Source organism: Panthera onca, chromosome E3 (assembly GCF_046562875.1).
Source record: "Panthera onca isolate mPanOnc1 chromosome E3, mPanOnc1 haplotype 2, whole genome shotgun sequence".
NCBI classification, from domain to species: domain Eukaryota; kingdom Metazoa; phylum Chordata; class Mammalia; order Carnivora; family Felidae; genus Panthera; species Panthera onca.
In genome coordinates, this window is record NC_138354.1 from 38,268,278 (window position 1) to 38,286,911 (window position 18,634).

The 18,634-nt window shown below is 56.8% G+C and overlaps 2 protein-coding genes across 2 annotated transcripts in view; both read left to right on the forward strand.

The window, feature by feature from the left end:
• Positions 1-8,940, forward strand: part of CORO7 (coronin 7) — a 56,832-nt gene extending 47,892 nt beyond the window's left edge. The window contains exons 10-28 of the mRNA XM_078440141.2: positions 810-864; positions 1,242-1,299; positions 1,418-1,563; positions 1,646-1,738; positions 1,895-2,026; positions 2,484-2,610; positions 2,827-3,002; positions 3,516-3,624; positions 3,733-3,819; positions 3,900-4,042; positions 4,120-4,224; positions 4,304-4,389; positions 5,129-5,270; positions 5,365-5,454; positions 6,285-6,401; positions 6,923-7,058; positions 7,498-7,589; positions 8,116-8,202; positions 8,315-8,940. Of these exons, the coding sequence (XP_078296267.2) occupies positions 810-864; positions 1,242-1,299; positions 1,418-1,563; positions 1,646-1,738; positions 1,895-2,026; positions 2,484-2,610; positions 2,827-3,002; positions 3,516-3,624; positions 3,733-3,819; positions 3,900-4,042; positions 4,120-4,224; positions 4,304-4,389; positions 5,129-5,270; positions 5,365-5,454; positions 6,285-6,401; positions 6,923-7,058; positions 7,498-7,589; positions 8,116-8,202; positions 8,315-8,320 (1,987 nt within the window). The 3' untranslated portion in view covers positions 8,321-8,940. The remainder of the gene's footprint in view (positions 1-809; positions 865-1,241; positions 1,300-1,417; positions 1,564-1,645; positions 1,739-1,894; positions 2,027-2,483; positions 2,611-2,826; positions 3,003-3,515; positions 3,625-3,732; positions 3,820-3,899; positions 4,043-4,119; positions 4,225-4,303; positions 4,390-5,128; positions 5,271-5,364; positions 5,455-6,284; positions 6,402-6,922; positions 7,059-7,497; positions 7,590-8,115; positions 8,203-8,314) is intronic.
• Positions 8,941-10,802: 1,862 nt separating this feature from the next.
• On the forward strand, positions 10,803-18,411 carry PAM16 (presequence translocase associated motor 16). Its single transcript, XM_060648328.2, has 5 exons — positions 10,803-10,935; positions 16,252-16,336; positions 17,192-17,328; positions 17,724-17,789; positions 18,255-18,411. Exons 1-5 carry the CDS (start codon positions 10,933-10,935, stop codon positions 18,339-18,341), a joined length of 378 nt encoding a protein of 125 aa, XP_060504311.1. The 5' UTR covers positions 10,803-10,932; the 3' UTR covers positions 18,342-18,411.
• Positions 18,412-18,634: the final 223 nt, after the last annotated feature.

Below are 18,634 nucleotides of genomic sequence, written 5' to 3' on the forward strand. Positions count from 1 at the left end.
GGTCCAGGGACATGAAACTAAAACCAAGAGAAGAAACAAATGGATGAAGGCACCTGTCAGAGTTCTCTTGGACAGTGACAGTCCATTGGCCACAAAGTGGCAGGGACGCTGGGGTGTATATTCCCAGCCACTGCCCCCTCCACGCAGAGCCCCACCTCAGGAACAGAGTGGGGACAGCAGGGATGCACTGTGGTGAAGGAGGCCCTGCTCCCAGCCCTTGGCTTAGGCTTGGACACAGGGGCTCGAAGTCATGCCAAGGGAGGTTCTGAGTCTCTAAGATGTCATCAGGAGCCTGGGATAACTGAGGAGGTGGCCCCCAAACCTTTGTGCAGGCCTGGTGCGCCCAGGCCAACTGCACTGGGAAGGGTGTAGGTAGTCCCCGGTTCTAGCACGCCTACTCCTCTTCCCTGGGAACTCTGGCCTGATGCCCAGGTTGGCCAAGGTGGGAGCAGAGACAGAACGTATGTGGTGAGCCAGGGATGGAGCTTGGGACTGAGGTGTGGAAAGAGGGGCCTGCTCCCTTATGCCCAGGGTCCATACAAGTCCTGGGATGAAAAGGGTGGGCAGATGGAGGGTGGGCAGGGCAGGAAGGTCTCGGACATGGGGATGTGCTTGGCCTGTAGTCAGCACAAGGAGAGAAGAGTAGCCGGGACAGGCTAGATGCAGCTAGAGGGGCCGTCTCAATCCTAGCCAGTGTGGTGTGTGGCCTGAGCCCCTGTCTGGGGTCACAAGGCCCGCCCCCCCCCCCCCCCAGCTGCCCCTCAGGCACAGTGGCTGGCCGCATCCTGCCTACCAGCCCTCTCTCTTAGGTCTCTGATGCCTCTCCTGGACCCAGACACCGGGCTCCTGGTCCTGGCAGGAAAGGTAAGTGAGAAGCTGGAGTGCCCACCCACATCAGCCCCCCAGGGCGGCCAGGCCAGGCCCCAACCTTCGACCTAGCTGGCCTGCTGGGAGATAGCAGGATGCCCTCCACCTCTGCCAGGCTAAGTGGCCTTCAGGTTGGCGTGACCGTAATTCCCAAGAATGTCAGCTTTGTGGACAAGGCCAACAATCAAGCAGTGTTAGCTCACAGCGGGCGCTCTGTAAGCCCCGAAGCCGCCCTGTTCTTACTCCGTGTGCAGTGAAGTCTACCGAGGAACTCAGCCCCGAGCGCGGGGGTGGGAGCCGGTGTCTGATCTGGAGCACATGCCAGGCCACCAGGGCGCAGGTGGCGAGTGGCGCTCAATCTGGGCTCCTTTCAGGGTGATAGTCAGTTGTATTGCTACGAGGTGACCCCGCAGCAGCCAGCGCTGAGCCCAGGTAAGCCCTGTTCCCTCCTCCCCGTCCCCCTGCCTTCCCTCCCCCACCTCCCTGACTCTCTTCCCATGCTCCCCACCCCCGCATCTCCCCACCTGTCTTCCCATGCTGTCCCCCACAGTGACGCAGTGCCTCCTTGAGAGTGTGCTGAGGGGCGCGGCTCTTGTGCCCCGGCGGGCACTGGCTGTCATGGGCTGTGAGGTGCTCCGTGTCCTGCAGCTGAGCGACACGGCCATCGTGCCTGTCAGCTACCACGTGCCTCGCAAGGTGAGGGGGACCTGGGTGAGGGGCTGGGAAGGTCTAGGGGGCCTAGACCTGACTGGCCACGTACGTCCCCATCTGCCAACAGGCTGTGGAGTTCCATGAGGACCTGTTCCCGGACACCGCAGGCTGCATCCCTGCCTCCGACCCCCATGCCTGGTGGGTGGGGAGCAACCAGCAGGTAGGGGCCCTCACCCTTGCCCCCCAGCTTGGCTGGCCACTCCCAGCCTTCACCTGCCCCACGCACGACCCCACAGTCCAGCTGTATGAACTCAGCTGCCCTGTGTCTCCCTCCTTGTCCCTATCCCCTGCCTGGGACACCACGTTCTTCCCTCAGGTGCAGAAGGTTAGCCTCCACCCAGCTCGGCGGCCCCACCTCAGCTTCACTTCCTGCCTGGTGCCCCCTGCGGAGCCCTCCCCGGACCAGGCCCAGCCTGCAGACACTCCTGCAGGTGATGCGGATCCCAGCGTGAGTGCCAGGGCGGTCTTCCTTTCCTCTCCATCCTGCCACCATCCTGGTGCCTAAGTCAAAGCTGCCAAGTGTGTTCGCCTGCCTGAGGGTCTCTGAGCCTTTTGTAGTCATCATCAAGCATAACAGAGACAGAAACATGTGAAGCACAAACAAAGAACTTCATGCTGTTCTCCAAATTGAGCAAACACTTAAAACGCCAGACTTTCACAGAAAAATCTAGGTTTCTGGTTTCTCTTGAAGTACTGGCAGATGTTAACCATACGGGGCCTGCCTGTTCTCCTACCAAGCCAGGAGTTGGCAGCTGCCACCCACTGTCCCCACCGTCTGAAGTTTAGCTTGCCCTGCATGTCCCATAGCCTGGGAGGTGGGGCCCAGAGTGATGACCCCAGTGCCCCTTTCTCTCTGGCCAAGAAACTGGGGGCCTGCTGGCTGACCCAGGGTGTTTCTCCCCCAGGAGGGCTTCTCTTCCCCTCTCAGCTCGCTGACCTCCCCCTCCACACCCTCCAGCCTGGGGCCCTCGCTCTCTAGCACCAGTGGTATCGGCACCAGCCCCAGCCAGAGATCCCTACAGAGCCTGCTGGGTAAGTGCATCAGGGCAGGAGCTAACCCAGTCTACATCTGCTCCCCTCCTGGTGGGGTCACCTGTCCTTGTGGGATGGAGTAAGTCTGCAGTAAGAGGGCAGCCTGGATGTTCTCTGGAGGCCTGGGCACAGGTCGTGCACCATCCTGCTATGATGTGAACAGGCAGGCCGGTGGGCAGGGCATTCTCATGTGGCTCCGTCCCTGCCGCCTGCCAGGCCCCAGTTCCAAGTTCCGCCATGCTCAGGGCACCGTCCTGCACCGAGACAGCCACATCACCAACCTCAAGGGGCTCAACCTCACCACGCCTGGCGAGAGCGATGGATTCTGTGCCAACCGGCTTCGTGTGGCTGTGCCCTTGCTCAGCAGTGGCGGGCAGGTGGCTGTGCTCGAGGTGAGAGACCCCACTCACATGGTGCCCTCCCAGGGCCTGGCAGGAAATTAAGGGCATTGGGTACCCACACCAGCTCACACTCTCTGAGCACAAACTATGTGCCAGGCACCTGCCAGCATCCCCTTTGATCCTCCCAGCTGTCCTGCGGGGATACCACTCTTATCCCCATTTTACAGATGGATGAAAGCAGTGAGGCACAGAGAGGCTTAGTGACCTGTCAGGTCACACAGCTGTGTAAGTGGTGGAGCTGGGATTCGAACCCAGGCTGCCTGAGCCCCAAGCCTGAGCTCTTTCCACCACTCCACGCTGTCCCCCTCGCTTTCTGGGACGTCACAGTTGGCGCTTGGGGCTCAGAGCACAAGGCGGCTGAGGCAGAGAGCTTGGGCCACCCGGCAGTGGGGCATCAGCTGCAGAAGGTGGGGGGCCCAGGCGTGCTGCTTGCCCTGCAGACCCTGGGGACCGAGCTCTCCTGCCTGTTACTGATGGGCCTGCGGGTGGGGTTACCTCCCACAGCTGCGGAAGCCTGGCCGCCTGCCCGACACAGCACTGCCCACAATGCAGAATGGCGCAGCTGTGACTGATCTGGCCTGGGACCCCTTTGACCCCTACCGCCTCGCTGTGGGTAAGGAGGCTCGGCGCTAGGCTCAAGGGAGGGCCCAGGGGTGTGAATGAGGGTAGGGGGAGCCCAGAGGTCTTGGGCACAGCAGTGATGAGCCAGCACTCTCTTCAGGTGGGGAGGATGCCAGGATCCGACTGTGGCGGGTGCCCCCAGAGGGCCTGGAGGAGGTGCTCACGACACCTGAGGCCGTGCTCACAGGTCAGGTGGGCCAGGGTGGGGGCTGGGAGACAGGCAGTGGCTCCTGAGGAACTCAGCGTTACCCCCTGCCTCACCCCCAGGCCACACAGAGAAGATCTACTCTCTGCGCTTCCACCCGCTGGCAGCCGACGTGCTGGCCTCCTCTTCCTATGATCTGACCATTCGGATCTGGGACCTTAAGGCCAGAGCTGAGCGGCTGAGGCTGCAGGGCCATCGGGACCAGGTAGGACATCTGTGGGAGCAGGCGCCCAGCCACAGGCTGAGAGGCCGCCTCTCACATCCATCCACATCTGCCTCCAGATCTTCAGCCTGGCCTGGAGTCCCAACGGACAGTATCTGGCCACTGTCTGCAAGGATGGGCACCTGCGGGTCTATGAGCCCCGGGGTGGCCCTGAGCCCCTGCAGGTGAGCAAGAGGCAATGAGGGCAGCCTTCAGACCTGACTGAGGGTCCGCTGCTGGCCCTCATGTGCTGTATCCCAACAGGAAGGCCCAGGGCCTGAGGGGGCCCGTGGAGCCCGCGTCGTCTGGGTGTGTGATGGTCACTGTCTGCTCGTGTCCGGCTTTGACAGGTGAGGACTCAGGACTGCCATCCCCACACCCAGACTTAAGCAACTAATTGTGTCCTTTTTCCCCAGACATGCATACACATGTTAGGCATCAGAAGCTGTTCCTGCTACTCACTTATTGGGTGCATGGATGGATGGATGGGTTGGTGGGTAGGTTAGTGGATGGATGGGAGGGAGGGAGACCCAGAGGGATGAGAGCCATACCTACTGCCTGGAGCCCATGCCTGGCATGGACCGGGTGAAAAGCATGAAACAACCAAGCCTAGTGGAGAGGCCCGAGGGATGAGTATTTGGCACATTGGAGGAGGGATCAGGGAGGGCCTCCTAAGGTAGATGTCATCTGAACTGAGTCACAAAGGAGCTAGTAGCCAGAAATCCAGAGGAAAGGGCATTCAAGTGTGGGTGGAAAGGCTAGGAGGCTGACCAGCCTGGCTGGAGCAGAGAATGACAAGCAGAATATGGGGAGAGAAGTACAGACAGCAGGCCACAGTGGCCACGAGACCCATGCTGGTGGAGGATCGGAGAACAGCAGAGGGAGCATTAGTAGGGGATGAGGCCAGCAGGTTAGGCCACTGTTGCAGGAGACAGTAGTTCTGAGAACTGGATCAGGAAAGAGAAGGGACAGAGGCACTCCTCAGGTGTCGAAGCCTGACAGGATCAGGGTCCTTGCTAGAGTCCTTTCCCTGACTCAGGTCCCTGCAGCTCTAAGGACCTGCTTCTGCTCCTGGGGTCTCCCTTGCAGCCGAAGTGAGCGCCAGCTACTCCTGTACCCCGCCAAGGCTGTGGCCGGTGGCCCTTTGGCAGTGCTGGGGCTGGATGTGGCTCCCTCAACCCTGCTTCCCAGCTATGACCCGGACACCAGCCTGGTGCTACTCACGGGCAAGGTGGGCTGGAGCGTGCAGGCGGGGGTGGTGGGCAGGTGAAAGGTGGGGAGAAAGGCAGCTTTAGCTGGCCGCCTCACTCTTGCCACCCACACAGGGCGACACCCGTGTGTTCCTATACGAGCTGCTCCCAGAGACTCCTTTCTTCCTGGAGTGCAATAGCTTCACGTCGCCTGACCCCCACAAGGTGAGCCTGTGCGCCCTCCCTGGTCCTCCTAGTGGGTGCGACACAGCGCTCCCCTGCCCTCTCCTGGCCAGATGGGGAAGTGCAGGGGCCTGTCGGGTCAGCAGGTCACTGGGCCAGGGTGTGCCCAGCAGCTGTCAGGAGCTGGTTGTTAAACTCCACCATTATTAGAAATTAAACTATAAAACCTTAAGTTATATGAACCTACAAGTAAATTACATTGAAAACCTAGGCAGTAAACATTCAATGTATCACTTCTTAATTATTTTCCCTGATTTTATGGTTTTTTTGTGCCGTCGAGGCTACTTACACCTGTGGGCTCTGCCAGTGGATAGACTAGATGCTGCTACCACACGTGTGTTCCCCATTCTGCATTCAGCAAGTCATGTTGGTGGTGAGAAATCACCGTGGTGGGTTTTTACAACATAGAAATAGGCTAGTCAGAGCTACAAAACGGCATTTTTCCTCCAGAGAGCTACATGTTAAAGATTTTTTTTAAATGTTTTTTTATTTATTTTGAAACAGAGAGAGAGTGTGTGCGTGTGTGTGTGAGTGGGAGGGGGCAGAGAGAATCCTAAGCAGGCTCCGCACTGTGTGCTCAGAGCCCGATGCCAGGGCTCGAACCAATGAACTGTGAGATTGTGACCTGAGCCGAGATCAAGAGTTGGAAGCTTACTGACTGAGCCCCCCAGGTGCCCCTCCAGAGAGCTAGTTGTTAAGCATCTGCTAGCACGCTCCCATTCAGGGATGGGCCTTGGTTCTGGTGGTCCTAAGTAGGGGTGTTGGCAGTCTGTGGGGGTGCAGGTGTCCACTCAGATCCCCCTGCTCTCCAGGGTTTCGTCCTCTTGCCCAAGACAGAGTGTGACGTCCAGGAAGTAGAGTTTGCCCGATGCCTGCGGCTTCGCCAGACCTCCCTGGAGCCCGTTGCCTTCCGTCTACCCCGAGTCAGGGTGAGGTTGGGGGCCTGACACCCCAACACCTAGTCCTCTTTCCCAGTACCTGTAATTTTTCTTTTAATCTTTATATACGTTTTTTTTTTTTTTTTTTTTGAGAGAGAGAGAGAGAGAATACGTGAGCAGGGGAGGGACAGAGAGAGAGAGAGTCACAGAATTCAAAGCAGGCTCCAGGCTCTAAGCTGTCAGCACAGAGTCCAACGCAGGGCTTGAACTCACGAACCGTGAGATCATGACCTGAGCTGAAGTCGGACGCTTAACTGACTGAGCCACCCAGGTGCCTCCCCACCCCCACCAGTCCCCATAAAAGGGGCTTTGGGGCCCGACTGGCCCTGTCACCAAACTATCCCACTCACTGCTCTTTAGGGTGCCTGTTCCCTTATTCTGCTGAGATTCTGAAACTGGCAGAAACCCCAGAGTGGGCCCCGGATCTTACCTTACCCCCTTCCGAAGGGATGCTGATGCACCTTGGGCCTCTGGTAGGTGCCCCAGGGTAGCCCCTTTGTTCTTCCCTACAGAAAGAGTTCTTCCAGGATGATGTGTTCCCAGACACGGCCATGAGCTGGGAGCCCGTGCTCAGTGCGAAGGCCTGGCTGGGAGGTGCTAATGGGCAGCCCCGGCTGATCAGCCTACAGCCCCCGGGCATGACCCCAGGTAGGCTGAGGAGCTGGGGGGGTGGCAAGTAGGAAGCAGGGAAGTGAGTGGTGGCGGGGGGGAGGGCTGGAGAAGGGGTCGAAAGGTCAAGTCCAAGATCCCCCCCCCCCCCCCCCCCCCCCCCCCGCCATCTCCCTGGCACACAGAAACCTCTGATGTTTCGAAGGATGGGGTATTTGCATTTCCAGGCTCATACTCTGAGCCTTTTGAGGGCAGGGCCCAGGGTCTGTGTTTCCATCACAGTTCCCACCCCTGATGTGCACACATATGCTACATGGTGCCCACAGCAGCCTTGTGAGCAGAGGGTGGGGCAGCTGTTATTACCCTCTCTGGGGTCTCCGCCACAGGATTCCCTAGGGAATGGTACCAAAGGGTTGGGCAAGGAGTCCTCACCGAGGGGATTCTCTGATGTCTGATGCCTGTCCCTGCCCTACCCCAGTGAGCCAGGCACCCCGTGAAGCCCCTGCCCGTCGGGCCCCGTCCTCAGCACTGTACCTGGAAGAGAAGTCAGATGAGCAAAAGAAGGAAGAGGTAGGTAGGCATGGGAGGGGGTTGACCAGTATGGCGCACACAGAGTCCTGGCCGTACCTGATGACTGCCCTTCCGTTGTCTGTACGACCCAGGCTGGGACAGGAGCCAGGGTCACACACCTCTCTCGATTGGGCAGCTTACTGGGGGAGACCTTCCAGAGCCCTGAAGTGGACCCATGGGGCACGGGACTCAGGAATCCAGGGAAGGGCAGAAGGAGGCCCCCCTCTGGCCTGGCCCATCCCAAACAGAGCCAAGGGTTTGGGACCCAAGTGCATTTGGGGCCCTGGTGCACATCTGAGCATCTGAGGCAGGGTGCAGACTCCAGTGCTGCGTGGCACAGAGTCTGTCTCTGGCTCCCTAATATTGGTCGAAGTGTATTTTTTTGTGAAAACCATCCCCTTTGTCAGGGCTCTGATGAAAATGGCTCTTTCACACCCTTGACTGGGTTCAAACTGTGAAGGCCTGTGTTCCTGGGATTAGCGGTCCTATTCTATTCCCTTGCCACCTCTTCTGTCCACTCTTCTAGCTGCTCAGTGCCATGGTGGCAAAGCTGGGGAACCGCGAGGACCCGCTCCCTCAGGACTCCTTTGAAGGTGTGGACGAGGACGAGTGGGTGAGTAGATGAGAGGGCCCTGGCATCCCCTCCGTCCCTCCCTCACCTTGCAGCCTGCGACACCCCCCTTCTCAGACCTCTCAACTCCCTCCGACTTGGTTTATCTCCCCAGGACTAGACTGCCCACCAGCCACCTGTGGCCTCACCTGCTGCCGCCACCTCCCAGAACCACCTGACGTGCCCGCTGCGCACCTCCGGTCTCCCCCTCAAACTGGAAGATGCCTCGTGGCCCTGGCACACCTCCTCCCCAAAGCCCTGACTTCTTTTGGGCCTTGGGCACTTCCAAGGCCTCTAGGTCCCGCTGCAACTCCCATGGATTGTCTGCACCTCTGCTTTCCCTGGGACTGGCTGCTTCTCCTCAGCTGCCTGCTAGCATGTGGAGCCAGGGGCATGGGAGCGCGGTGGGCTGGGAGTGCTGAGGGGTTAGTAGACGTCCCTGGGCTGGTCCCAGCCTGGGCTGGCTTTGCCCAGCACCTTCACTTAGCACGGGCCACATCCCATCTTGCCTGCTGCCCCACTTCCAGGTAAGAGCCTTGGGGGCTGGCCCCCTGCCAGGCCGTTTGGCACAGCACCAGCCTCACGGGCCGGGGACCAGTTGCCCTCCTCCCCAGGTTTGAAACCAGGAGAAGGGGGACATCACGGAGCTGATGGCCCAGTTAAGGGCGGGGTGTGAGCCCCTCAGGGACTGGCCTGAATATACCCTGGATGTTTTCAGCAATTAAACTTTTCTGAGCTGGCCACCTCTTGTGCTGCTGTGGTCTCTTGCTGACTGCGAGAGTTCGGGGACAGGAGTATGGGTGAAGGCGGTTTGGCCCTGGGTTCCCCCTTGTTCCAGGCCTCACTTTGCTCCTCAGGCCTTTTCAGCTGCTATGAGTTGGTTCATTCATCCAACACATAGATACCCAACAGTGGTCTGGATGGTAGATACGGTAAGGGACAGGAGAGACCAGGCCTCTCAAGGCACTTGTCATTGTCCTCCTGTGCAGGGGAGCCAGACTGTGTGCAAGTAAGCAAACTGTGAAGAGAGACATAAAGAAGACAAATTAGGGGCACCTGGCTGGTGTAGTTGGTAGAGTGTACGACTCTTAACCTCGGGGTTGCGTGTTTGAGCCCCATGTTGCGCATAGAGATTACTTAACCACAAATATATACATAAGGAAGACAAATTATGTGAAACAGAGCAGCGGAGGTACAGATGAAGCAGGGTGTTCAGTCTGAGAGGTGACCTTTATGCTGAGAGCTGAGACCTGAAGGTCAGTGAGCCACAGAGCCATGAGAATGTTTCAGACGAAAGTCAGGTGGCCACAGCACTGAGGGAAGAAAGAATTTGAAGAGTTGGAGGAAAGGAAAGGGCAGTGGTCCGGGACATAGCACAAGGCAGTCTGACTTAACGTTCATTGAACACCCATGTGTTGGATACCTTCCATGTGCCAGCCACCCTTTCTGGGTGCTGAAGTTCAAGAGTGGGGAAAAGAGAAAAGTCCTGCCCACCAGGGATCCACATTCTAGCTGCGGGAACAAGTTATAAACAATAAACATAAAGTACACGAATTATGCCTGGGTGGCTCAATCGGTTAACCGGCTGACTTCAGCTCAGGTTGTGATCTCACAGTTGCTGAGTTCAAGCCTCAAGGCCAGCTCTGTGCTGCCAGCTCAGAGCCTGAAGCCTGCTTGGGATTCTGTGTCTCCCTCTCTGCCCCTCTCCCACTCCTGTTCTGTCTCTCTCTCTCTCTCTCAAAAATTTAAAAAAAAAAAAAATGTTTTTTCTAAAGATGATTAAGAACTTCCGGGAAAAAAAAATAGAGGGGACCAAGAATGGTAGTTTAAGTCAGACACAAAAAGCCACATATAGTTGGATTCTCTTTCCAGGAGATGTTCAGAACAGACAAATCCATAGGGACGGAACAAAGATTAGTGGTGGCCAGGCGCAGGGGGATGGCGCAGGGGCATTGGTTGCTAATGCGCAGAGACTTTTTTTGAGGGGTTGATGAAAATGTTGTGGTGTCCTTGTGGTGATGGTTGCATAACTCTGTGACTATGCTAAAAAGCACTGAATTGTGCACTTTAAAATGGTGAATTGGATGGTGTGTGGATTTTATTTCAATAAAGCTGTTACTATAAAACAATGCAGGACAAGGTTCAGCGTTGGTAGGGGATTGGGGTGGGCCTTGTTGAGAAGATGACACTTGAGCAAGAACTTGAAGGAGGGGGCAGTGAGAGGTCCTTCCCAGAGTAGAGGGACCCTAGCATGAAACTTATTTTGAAGTTTCCTGTTTTCTTATATATTTGTGAGACTTTGGCATCCTACTCCTTATGTTCGTGGGGTGTCGTATGTTTACTGCATATCTTTTAGTACCAAATATTTTGGCAAAATCAAGGGAAGAAATCGCTCCGCATTTGACAGATGTATTTATTCTGTGGCATCTGGCACGGCGGGTAAGGGCGAAGGGCCGGGGCGAAGGCCAGGGTGAGTCCTGGGGCCGCCCATCGCCCGCCCATCGCCCGTCCCCGGTAGTCTTGCGAACCGGAGCCCGGGGCCGACTCCGCCTCTGGTTCCGCCTACGGATTACGTCAAGGCACACCCCGCCCTCCGGAGGGAACAGTACGCATGCTTTGTGCGGCGTCACGCACGCGCTCTCTCCCTTGACCTCTGACCCGCCGGCCGCCCTTGAGCTGGGGGCCGCGGGGCCAGGAAGCAGCAGCTCACGACCCCGAGGCAGAGCGGCCACCATGGTGAGGCCCGAGATGGGCGCTGCCCGGGGGCGGGGGGGCCGTTTCGGAGCCGGGTCAGGGGCGGCGAGCTGCGGCCGGGCTGCGGGAGCCGCGCGCCCCCTCGTGCCGGACGGGAAGCGGGGTCCGGGGGCGTCGTACCGGGAGGACCGCTACGGGCGCTGGCGGCCTCGGGGCGACGGAGAGTCGTTTGGCCGGAAAGCAGGGAGGGCCTGGCCGGCCGCAAAATGTCCAGCAAGTGCGGTCGTGGGCTCCAGCCCATGTGCGCACAGCCCCAGCGGGAGGCTAGGGCCGACCCGGGAGCCCCGCTTTGCCCCGCAGGTAGTTGGTGGTGTCGCCCTATTATTGTTCCCCTTTCGCAGCTGACCAAACGCTCTCCGAGACTTTGCCAAGGAAGTGGCAGAGCTAGGGCTTGAACCAGGCCCCTCGACACCGAAAACTGAGCGTTTCTGCGGTACCATTGGCATTTGGAGCCAATCCACAGACCTGGGCCACACTGGCTGCGACGGGTGCACCTGGGGACCCTATAAAAATGCATGTCCTGAGCTCTGCCCTCGGAGGTTCTGTCAGTTCCCCAAGGGATTGAGGCAGTCAGTTTGGGGAACCATTTCTTACTATTAAGGATAAGGAAGCGGCTTGCAAGTGCCAGGCCCTGAGCTGAGGCCTTACGTGGGTTCTCTCGTGTAATGGTTATGAAGTTCGTACTGTCATTGTCCGCATTTCACAGCTAAGGAACCTGAATTTCAGAGTTTGATTCGTCTAGGGTCATTCATGCAGCAGTGTCTGGTTTGGAGCCCGGTTACTGCCATTTTTTGAGGACCCACAACGAACGGTTGAACAGGGTCCTTCTCATTTGTGCGTGTAACTCTGAGCCACCCTCAAGAGCAAAGTAAAAGGTTGCTCTGGGAGAGTTTGTATCCTAAAGGAGGAATCAGGCAGGTCTGTGAACTAGAGCAGCATATTAGTAGGAAAAGATCGTGCTGTGGGAGGATAGACGTGGTAGGAGCCTGGGAAGGTTTCACTTGGGGGGATGGGGGTAATGTGTTTAGTGTTTTATTTATTTTGAGAGAGAGGAGACAGAGCATATGAGTGGGGGGGAGGGGGTGCAGAGAATCTCAAGCAGGCTCCACACTGCCAACACAAAGCCCCACATGGGGCTCGAAACCACGAACCATGAGATCATGACCTGAGCCAGAGTCAAGAGCCAGACGCTTAACCAGCTGAGCCACCCAGCGCCCCAGGCTGTGTTAAGTTTTGCAGGATGTTGGGTTTTGACAGTATCACGGTAATAGGATATTCAAAGTTAATGGCTCTCTTTTTTGGGGAGGGGTGGTGAAAATGTTCTGGAACTAGTAGTAGTCGTCCATGCATTTTAGTGTATTTACAGAGCTACACGAATACTCTAAAAAGCACTGAACACTTGACAAGAGTGATTTGTATGGTGTGTGAATTGCGAGCTGCAGACATTGGGGTAAAGAAGTCAGAGAGCTTGATCTAGAAGTAGGTGCGGAGAGAGGTGAGGGGAGAGAAGACCAGAGAAGTTGTCTGTAGCCAAAGCTGAGAATACCTGACTGAAAAGTGGACTGAATTTGCCGGCAGTGGCACTGGCAGAATTGTGTGCGTCTTGGGGGATAGCCGAAGCCCTCCAGCAGAGGGAGTGGTAGGCATTTGGAAACCCCGTCTGGGGGCATGGCATTGTTGCCGACGGCGACCTGGTTAAGTGTCACGTTGATTCAAATACCAGTGGGCTGCTGTGCCGGCCATAGGCGGGGACCCCAGGCGTAGATGTTCCTGACTGCCCTCCTGCTTAGTTGTGATGCCAGCAGCTGTTTGCAGGGGCTCTGGGTGAACAGAGCCCCCCTCTTATCTCAGTGGATCCATGAGAAGGGAGTGAGTCTCAGCGATAGTCTCTGCCCGCCAGCCCAAGAACCTGGAAGTGGGCTTTGAAGGGAACATTGCACATCGGTCTGTCTGAAAGCCAGGTCCCTTCTTGATGCACTTAACATGAGATAAGCCACATTCCCGAGTGTCCCCAGATGCTTTCCTGTGGCCTTCTGCCCACCCTGCAGAGCTTTGGTCCTTCACTGGGCTGTGTTCCTCAGATGAGAAAACGTATGTGTCCTCCACAGTGGGTTCCAGGCTTGGCGACCTGTGACTCTGATCTCTGCTGCTTACCCTGAAGTTTGGCCTCAGTCGGATGCCATGGCAGCTGGTTGTTCTGGCCCAGGGTCTTCAGGCCCAAGTGTCAGTGAGTGGACTCTGGGATGTTTTAGGACTTTCTAGAGGAAACCTCACCCAATGGCAGTCTTCTCCACCTCTTGTAGCTGGCAGAACTGTGAGCACATCCGACCCACAGCTGGCACTGGGTACTGAATAGGTGGATGAGAAACTTGGCTGTACTGCCTGGTCTCTAGACCACTGAGCACCAAGCAGGGTCTGGTCCAGAAGCAAGGTAGCTGCTGGGCTGCTGTGAACCTGCCACTGACTGTCCGCTTGGTTTTATGTGGATTGCCTCCGGAGGACCTTGCAGCCCCCCTATAAGGAAGGTATTGTTCTCCCCATTGTGCAGATAAGAGAATTGAGGTTCAGAGACGTTGAGTAATTGGCCCAGGACCACACAGCTAGCAAGAAGACAAGCTGGGAGCCAGATGAGAGCTGCAAAGCAGCCCTCTCTCTCTTCTTCCATGCTGCTTTCCAGCTCCTTAGGAGTGTAGGCCGGCTTTTTGCAGCCTTTTCCTGTGAGGAATTAGTAGATCTATCAAATGAGTTGCCTTTTTGGGAAAAGCTTTGTTACTCCATAATGTCTGACCATTGTCCGGTTTTGTGAAACAGTGTATAATAAATGAAAACCAACATTTATTGAGTACCTATTGTATCAACAGGCTCCGTGCCAGGCAATTTACAAGTATTATCTCATTAAAGCCCTGTGACAGCCCTATTGTGTCCCCATTTTACAGGTGAGAAAACTGAGGCTAAGGGGACCTGAGAACACGTTAGGAGCACACAGCTGGGATTTGTACACGAGTGATCCCAAAGCTTGCCTGTATGAGCGCACATCATCCCCTGGAGATGCCCCCCACACGAACCTCGGTAGCCTCAGTGGACCAACCAGGCAGCTCCCTTGGTCAGTCAGGGTACCCTCTGAAACTAGAGGCTACCCCCACCTTTTCTGCAGCTATGGAGCTCTGGCAGCAGGAATGACGGGGACACCATGCCACTGTGGTTTGAAGCCTGCAGGGGTGGTTAGGGGGGCTGCCCAGTTACACTCTGAGTTTCTAAGGTTCGTTATTGAGCAACAGCCACCATCCCGGGCAGAGAAGTAAGTTGATGGGCAGTGAAGGGTGGAGCAGTGGCCTTGCCCCTAGGCGTGTGGCAGCAGGTGAAGGTGTGGTCTGAGGCCCGAAGGGTGTGTAAGCCGTGTCACCTACTAGCCTGTCAGCCTCACTGTACCTCAGACAGGGCCAGCCGTCCATCTGGGAACCTCCAGTCCCACTTGGGAAGGGCTTTGGGCCTGGACGGAGAAGTTGGGAGGCTTCCCTCCCTCCAGTGCATACAGTATTGGTCTTGACTCCTCCTTGCACGCAGCCCCGCCCCTCCCTTTGATCCCTGGAGAGAGCCTTCACTGAGCTTTGCTTTCTGGTGTGAAATAACAGGGCTTATGAAATTTCCATTTACGTGTGAAATCCAAACCCACTTCCATTTTTTAATTCCTGCTAATGTCCCAGAACCAACATCCCGCCCTGCCCATAAGGGCAAGTCCACTGGAAGCCACACAAAACCATTTCTGGAGTCCAGATTCCCCTGGCATCTCACGAGCCCCTCTTTGGCCTCTGGGTTGAGTCCTTGATCCTTGTCAGGTTGCTGAGTTGCCCTCCCTGCAGGATCCTCTGTGAGGTGGGCAGCCTGAGGATGCCATGGCTGAGAGTACCAATGTCAGGGTTTCCTGCCCACGTTCCCCTTGAGTACTAGCCGTGTCCTTGGGCTCGTCATTAAACCCTGCTGTGCCTTGGTGGCTTGAGGTCTTGGGTTAAATGGCACAGTGCCTGGCACCCAGGCTCAGTTGATACTTGCTGACTGATAGAACATCTAATTACCGACAAGTACAAGAAAGAGTAAGGGAAACCACGGGCATGTGCCCCCTGAGCAGTGTCGGCCTGCAGTGAGCCCTGTCTGGGCCCTCTGCCCGCCCTCATTTGTACCATCGCACACACCCGTCATTTCCGGTGTGCTGTCTGTATCGTCTTTTCTCCATAAGGGCTGTACGTTTTCCCATCCCGGCCACCTTCTTAGTCTTCTCTCCAACGACCTTACAAGTCCCCTATGCTCTTGGCTGCTCCCGGGACGGCCTTTACACTTTTCTCCTGGTGGGCTCGCCCTGGTTCCTCTGCCTAGAAAGCCCCAGTATTCCCATCGTGATCCTCCCTGCCCTCGAAATCCAGCCCAGTAGAAATCTCATCTTTTTCCAATGTGTCCGTCTCATTCCTGAGGTTTCCTTCCATTGCTTTTCTATACTTCTGGTCATGCTTAATGAGGCTCTGTGTGCCCCTGTGGTGTGTTGAATCACGCGGTCTGGGAGTAGAAAACCGCCATGCTGTGCCCTGTAGAGGCTCCCCCTGCCAGGCCAGGCCAGGCCAGGCCGTGTACAGGAGCTCTGAGGGCGCCGCAGGGTTTCGTGTGTCCTTGTGCTAAGCAGAGCTTAGCCAACTGTGCTGGTGTTTGAACCAGTGGAGGAACCGGTGACCAGTCCTGTTTTCCCTCACCAGTTAGTTGTCTTAAATGCCTCCCTAGTGGGCTTTTTTACTGCTTAAAGGTGGAGCCTCTTTTTCTCTTTTGTTGTGTTGATTGCAACCTTCGTGAATAGTCTTGGGAGAATTGGGGTGGCTCCAGGCTCCCTGAGTTTCCTGCTGATAGAACAAAGGTTGGGACCTCCAGTCTCAGAAGCACTGGGTGAGTTAGTGGCAGTGGCTGGTCTGGGACCAGCCCCTGGTTCTGGCTCCAGGCCATAGTGTTGCTTTGGAAGCTTCTGTGCCCTGCAGCCCCTTTGTTTTAGCTGTTCTGTCCTCGGGTCTGAAGGCCAAGGGAGGGTCCCACTTGCCTCTGGGAACACCGTCAGGTCCACCCCAGCCAGCTCTCCAAAGAGCATCTGAAGCCACCCAAAGCAGAAGCCTTTTATCAAGGTAATTTGGATTAAGTTGCCTGAGCTGCTGCCCTGGACTTCATTACCTCAGATCTCCAGAAGCCTTGCCACTCAGCAGCCATTTCCAGGGTCCCATCTCTGGAAAATGCAACCTGCTAACCAGGTACCTGCTTTGCCCACAGGCCAAATACCTGGCCCAGATCATTGTGATGGGGGTGCAGGTGGTGGGCAGGGCCTTTGCCCGAGCCCTGCGGCAGGAGTTTGCAGGTAAGTTTGAGCCCGTCTTCCCCCTGGGCTGGGAGCTCCTGCCCAGGTGAGATTTTCCTCTTGTGTATGGCCCCTCACCATGGGTCCATTGTGATGCAAGGACCCTCTTCAGGCTGAGGTTCTGGCAGTCTGGGGCATTTCGTGGGGGTGGGGGTGGGGGTGGGGGTATTCTTGGACTTCCCAACATTCTCGTGAAAGGGAAAGCTGGTTGACTTGAACATTAAGGCAGGAATGGGCAAACTGGTTCACCTGACCACCTGTTTTTATAAGTAAAGTTTTATTGGAACACAGCCATACCCTCTGGCTGCTTTCAAGATTCGAGCAGTTGCAAACCCAGATTTTAATTGGTGCACAGAGCCTAAAATATTTATTCTTTGATCCTTTAAGAAAAAGTTTAGTGGATCCTGATTCTAAGGTCATTGAAAGGGAAGAGGTCACCTGAGCCACCTGCTTTGCTGGCCTAGGTAACTGATGGGCAGCCAAGTCTCAACTGAGCTATTCCTGCCTCTTCATACCTGTGCGGCTTCACTCTGCTTCCCATTGTAGCCTAAAGTTCCCTAACTTGCTGTGCACTGGGGATGACAGGGCAGGGGAGAGGAGAGGAATAGAACCATCTTGTGGTCTAGGTTGGGGACCAGACCCTGCCCCTGTCCTTCAGTGGAGTAAATCTGTCCTCACTTCACCGTCCCCCACCGCCCACCCCCCAAAAAAAGCCACTCCTGGAGAAGAGATGTACCTTGTCCCTTGTGTGTGTCTTCTTCCGTGCCACCTGGCAGGCTGAGCTGCCCACTCGGAAGGCCCAAGGGGAACCTCTGGGCTGCTGAGGGCTGAGCACTCACCCATGTGTCTACATAGCCAGCCGGGCAGCAGCTGACGCTCGGGGACGTGCTGGACACCAGTCTGCAGCTGCCTCCAACCTGTCCGGCCTCAGCCTCCAGGAGGCACAGCAGATTCTCAATGTCTCCAAGCTGAGCCCCGAGGAGATCCAGAAGGTGAGGCCACTAGGCTGGCTCTGAGACAGGTCTTGCCTCAGAAGACCAGAAAGGGGGGGATCGGGCGGGAGGAGTCAGGCTACGAGGGTCTTGCAGAGTGAATGTGGCCTGGTGGAAAGGAGCAGGTGCTTGGACTCCTGAGTTACGGCAGCCGCTGTCACTCATTTGTTTTTAGGCCCAAAGCAGGCAGTGGCAGGGACAGAGCAGTTGTTGGTGGTAGACAAGCCCCTTCCCTCTGTGGGCACCTGTCCACCTCTCTATCCCCCAGCAGTCACATGGGCATGCGGGGCGGCAGGGTTGAACCCTTTGGCTTTCCTTCTTTGTCATTTCCTAGCTCCCCCTGCCTCTGTAACCCAGAGCCTGCACACCCTCTCACCATCTCCCCTCCCCTGCAGAACTACGAACACCTATTCAAGGTGAACGACAAATCCGTGGGTGGCTCCTTCTACCTGCAGTCCAAGGTGAGTGCTCTTTGATGCCGGGAGGGGACAAGCCCAGGGCCCTTCTCACTGGGGGCGTCCCTCATTCCCAGACCCTTCAGAGCGTGGCAGGCAGGCAGGTGTGCCGGGCAGTCCCTGTGTCCCAGCCTCAGGGAGGCACCCCCTAGGCTGCCACTCCCTCTGGCTGCCTCAGCTCCCTGGGGCCCAGCCAGTTGGGCTGAAATGTCTGGGCCCTGTGTCACTCTGACAGTGGCCCTCCCAGCAGCCATGGCTGTGAGGGAACAGGACCACTGGCTGGTGAAGAGCAGGGTGTGCCCGGGCCCTGTCCCCCTGGGAATGCTGGGCACCCGTAAAGGAGGCACTTGTGTTTCCCAGGCTATTGGCTCAGACATGCCCAGGGCTCTGCAGGGACTCGAAGCTGGAAGGACTGCGAAGGGCAGAGGCCCATCCCACTCACTGCCCTGCCTGATTCTAACTCCCTTCCAGGTGGTCCGAGCCAGGGAGCGCCTGCAGGAGGAGCTCAGAATCCAGGCCCAGGAGGACAGAGAGAAGGAGCAGATGCCCAAAACGTGACCATTCAGCCCCTCCTGCACCCTGCCCACCACCTCTAATTTATAGCTCGGTAATAAATGTCTTTTCCGCATTTCTCAGTGCACACATCCACATTCCAGAAGGCAGACTGCTCTTCCTGCCAGCGGGGAGGGGGGAAGCCAGTAGTACCGCATCCCTGTTAACATGCCTTTGACACCCCACAGGGCTGGGGTGGGTGAGGTTGGCAAGAAGCCAGCCCAGCCCTGCCCTGCCTGCTGAGCTGTCACGTACTGGACACGGCCACTCCTGCCCTCACAGCTCCAGTGCCAGGCCCC